Here is a 4,031-nt window from a genome sequence, read left to right on the forward strand (position 1 = left end):
GGTTATTTCACATAATTTAAAATTAAAAATTCAGTAATAGAAAAATTATATAATTTAATTTATGTCACTTCTATTATGAATAAATTATGATTTATTTTATTAATTTGAGTTCTTAGAAAATTAATTTATTAATTTATTAGGAATGATTAAATTAATTTTTATATTATATAAATTGAAATTAAAAGTTTGGTAATAAAAAAAAATAAAAAATTATATCATTTAATTTAAATAATTAATATTTTTTAGTTTAAACTGTATTTCACAAAAGTGATTAATATATTTATTTTATAATTTAAAATTAAAAATAATTATTTAAGCCTATTGATATATTAATAAATAAAATTTTATATTCTAAAAATAATTTTTACAGTATTATATTTAAATTTTAAATTATTATTCTATCTTAAATAATTTATAAAATTATTATATTACTTGTATATATTTTATTCTAATTCTAAATTCCCAAATAAAATCCTAATTTAACAATTCCTAACCCTAACATAATGTAAACATACAGAGTCACATACAGAAGGGGAATACGAGAGAAAGGGAAATAGAGAGGAGGAAAACGAGAGAAGAGGGAGAGCTCAAAGGAGGGGGGATCAGAGAACGGGAAGGAGAGGGGAAGGGAGAGCACTGCTGGTGGTGACCACAGCCACCGTCGCCGCTAACCTTTAGGGGAAAACGAGAGTGAGAGAGAGACACACGAGGAAGAGAAGGAGCTCGTCTTCGTTGCTGCCGACGTCGCGCCATGCCGCCGCTGCCGTTCCTTGCAGCTACTGCCGGTGGAAGTAACCAAACAAGGATAGGAGGTCACTGTTGATGCTGCCGCGGAGAGGAAGGAAGGGACGCATGTGAGAAAGTGACGCAACAGAGGAGGAGCCGTTTCTCTGCCGCCGCCGGAATTCCTGGTCATCACCGCCGTCATTCATGGTGAGTTGGTTATGCACTAGCTACCAGAACCACCATTTCTGAACTCTTATTGCTCTGTAACAATCCTATAGCTCAGGCAAGTCAACTTTTTGTTGTGAATCCTTTTTTCAAATTGTGTTCTGTGTGGCTTGTAGACTGGTTATAGTTATTGCTATTTTCATTGTGAATTTAAGATGATTCGTTGTTATCCTTTCATTGTGAATTTAAGATGATTCATTGTTATCTGTATGAATTTAAGATGATTCATATATTTATTCTTGTATTGATTACTATACTTAATCCGAAAGGATAATTTAGACTAGCTTTGGGTGATAGGCAAATGTCAAAAAGGAATTTTAACGCATAACCAAAGGGAGATCAATTGATCAAATTACAGCATACAAAAGTATATAGTACTAATCATTGGCACTATAATCCCCTGTAGTTTAGGATCAAACCAAACTTATCTTAAGTACACAAGTCATTTATGTTTGATAAGAAAGTTATGCATTTACAAGATAAGATTACCAGCCTCATCCCTATCAGATAAGGAAAGGAAGATCATGTTATACATATACTGTATATGGCACTAATTATATTTGGAGATAGTTCATGTAAAAGAAAATAAGGATCATGAAAAAGTAAGAATAGTAGTGGCATATAACAGAGTTCAAGATGAAGAAAGAAATTGGCTTTGTAGCACAGAGAAAAATGTTACATAAAAGGACTTTTTATATTATTAGGGGGTCATTTAGTTTTATTTTATACATAGTAATGGTAGTTCTTAAAGTTATATATAGAAGTGAGTTATGGATATATTTCACCGGAGATAAAAGGTAAAAAAGGATTAAATAAGAGGTTTTAGTTGAAGCTAGCATTCAGTTATTATTTTCATGTGTTAATTAATAGTTTGAATAAAAAGAAAACCTTAATAACTTTTTTAGTCATCAAGTCACTTAGTTAGGGAAAATAAATTTAAGACAAGTTGAATATATATATTCTCTTCTTAAGCAAAAAAAAAAAAGTAAAATCATATAAATAATTGTTCATTACTATTAGTGTTGTATGTATCGTGTTCCTTTTTATTGTTTTTCTTCATTCGTTTTTCCAAAGTCGAATCCATGTGTTTTGGTACAAATTAAAGAATATGTGGTATAGACTTTAGTCATGGTTGATGGATGGAAGACCCGCATACTACGCTTTTAGCTATCACATCACCAGTGATAACTTGTGAACATGTTCAACTCTACAATCATTCATTCATTCATTCATGTCACTCTCTTTCTTTCTCTCCACCAACTAAATGCACTACACTCTTAATTTCCCTTCCAGCAGCCTCTTAAGTAGAGTGCTGTGTATATTTACAGCAGCCTCCTAAGTAGACCAATCCATCTTAAATTCCTTGTTATAGTCAATTATCCTTTTTTGTGAATTTACTTGCATATTTCATTCACTTGTCTTATATAAACAATGGACTAATTGGTAAAAGTTGGCATTCATATTGTTCAGAAGAAAATTGAGAATCAAGGAAAGCATCTTTGTTTAGTAGTATATGGCTTGCTGCCACCAGAAACTCGAACAAGGCAGGTGTGGACTCTTACCTAAGTTTTAATTTCCCTGTTGCCTTTAACTTGTTTCATGGAAATCTGATATTTGAATTTAAAGTTTTACTCTCTCTTTCCATACAAAAATTTATGCTATTTGTTTTCTTTTTTCGAAAACTTTACGTGTGTCAATAATTGACAATAAATATTATGCTAACCAGAATCAGTTGTGGTCCAGTGTTATTTATAATGGATTGTATTTGGATGCCAACCCTTAAGGATTTTCTGAGTTGAAAATTTAATTAGGACTTCAGGCAAGCATGTTCAATGATGCAACAAGTGAGTTTGATGTTCTAGTGGCCAGTGATGCCATCGGAATGGGTCTTAATTTATACATATCTAGGATCATATTTTCAACGTTGAAGAAGTTTGATGGTTTTGAATTTTGGGACTTGACTGTATCTGAAATAAAACAGAGTGCAGGTAACACAAGATTCAACTAAGTAGATAGACACCTTTTTGAAAAAAAAGAAAAAATAAAGTCAAGAAATGTATTTTATGTTATGTTTTTAGAAATTAATCAAATTATATTTTTATATTCTATTCAAATTTGGAGACTTGGATATTTGAATCTTATTTTTTTCCTGGGTTTTTGGATGCATATTATTGTAGGGAGAGTTGGTAGATATGGGTCAAATTTTCCTGTTGGAGAAGTAACATGCATAGATGCAGAGGATCTACCCTTGCTTAATTCATCTTTAAACTCCCGATCACCCACTTTAAAGGTAACTTGACTTTGATCACCCTATATGTATGTGTTCCTAGACCAAAAAAGTTGATGAAGAAGAAAAAATGAACAAGAAGACTCACTTTAAGTATGAATCACTTTATGTCAAGCCTTTTGTTGATAACTTGATATGAATAAATTTCATTTCAAGACTTCAATTTTGATGATTTATGTTTTAACACTTATTCTGATGTAGTGTGCTGGATTACTTCCTACTTCAAACTTTTCTATTTTTGTTTTATTTACAGGAAAACCATGTTGAAGGGAAAAATGAACTTAATTAAGGTCACAAATTTTGAAGAGCAAATGTTAGCAAGTAAAAGTCATGAACTTGTAGCATGATGACGATAAACCTACTTGCTACTTAGCTATTTCAACACTCTTTTGTTATTGTATTTTTCGCAAAATTAGATGATATAGTTTGAGGTTGTTATGACTTAGGCTAGTACTATAGTATTTTTTAAAAACGATGATGATAATTAAAAGTAGTTACGACTTAGACTAGTATTATGGTATTTTGCAATGATGATTTAATGTGATTGTGGATCTTATGGAATACTTTATAAATCAAATTTGATGGTAAATGTTCAATTAGTTTTCTTTAGTAATTTGATTCAAATAGTTAAAGTTATTTATTGATATTAAATTAAAAAAGTTGGAACTAATTTCATTCATGAGAAAACTATTGTAAATAAAAAATTATATATTATAAAAATCGTTGTTAAAGGTCACAAAAGGCAATGGTGTTAAAACCGTTGTCAAAGACGACTACAAAATTGCAATGGTAT

At 30.6% G+C, this 4,031-nt stretch overlaps 1 protein-coding gene across 3 annotated transcripts; it reads left to right on the top strand.

Moving 5' to 3' along the window:
• The first annotated feature begins 504 nt into the window (after positions 1-504).
• LOC130979979 (DExH-box ATP-dependent RNA helicase DExH16, mitochondrial-like) lies at positions 505-3,789 on the top strand. Of its 3 annotated transcripts, XM_057903561.1 has the most exons (5): positions 505-933; positions 2,422-2,499; positions 2,771-2,939; positions 3,129-3,241; positions 3,492-3,789. In XM_057903561.1, exons 1-5 carry the CDS (start codon positions 931-933, stop codon positions 3,525-3,527), a joined length of 399 nt encoding a protein of 132 aa, XP_057759544.1. In that variant the 5' UTR covers positions 505-930; the 3' UTR covers positions 3,528-3,789. The 3 variants fall into 3 exon arrangements, 2 of the variants coding, with proteins under 2 accessions (XP_057759544.1, XP_057759545.1); XR_009086834.1 differs by lacking the exon at positions 2,771-2,939; XM_057903562.1 differs by lacking the exon at positions 505-933 and having other exon boundaries at positions 2,402-2,499; positions 2,763-2,939.
• Positions 3,790-4,031: the final 242 nt, after the last annotated feature.

This window comes from Arachis stenosperma, chromosome 5 (genome assembly GCF_014773155.1).
Source record: "Arachis stenosperma cultivar V10309 chromosome 5, arast.V10309.gnm1.PFL2, whole genome shotgun sequence".
Classification (NCBI taxonomy): domain Eukaryota; kingdom Viridiplantae; phylum Streptophyta; class Magnoliopsida; order Fabales; family Fabaceae; genus Arachis; species Arachis stenosperma.

Excerpts from the sequence above, each read along its gene's own strand:
- LOC130979979 (XM_057903561.1), top strand. Across the intron at positions 2,500-2,770 it reads CAGAAACTCGAACAAGGCAG|GCAAGCATGTTCAATGATGC; the intron begins GTGTGGACTCTT and ends TTAGGACTTCAG. Across the intron at positions 2,940-3,128 it reads TGAAATAAAACAGAGTGCAG|GGAGAGTTGGTAGATATGGG; the intron begins GTAACACAAGAT and ends ATATTATTGTAG.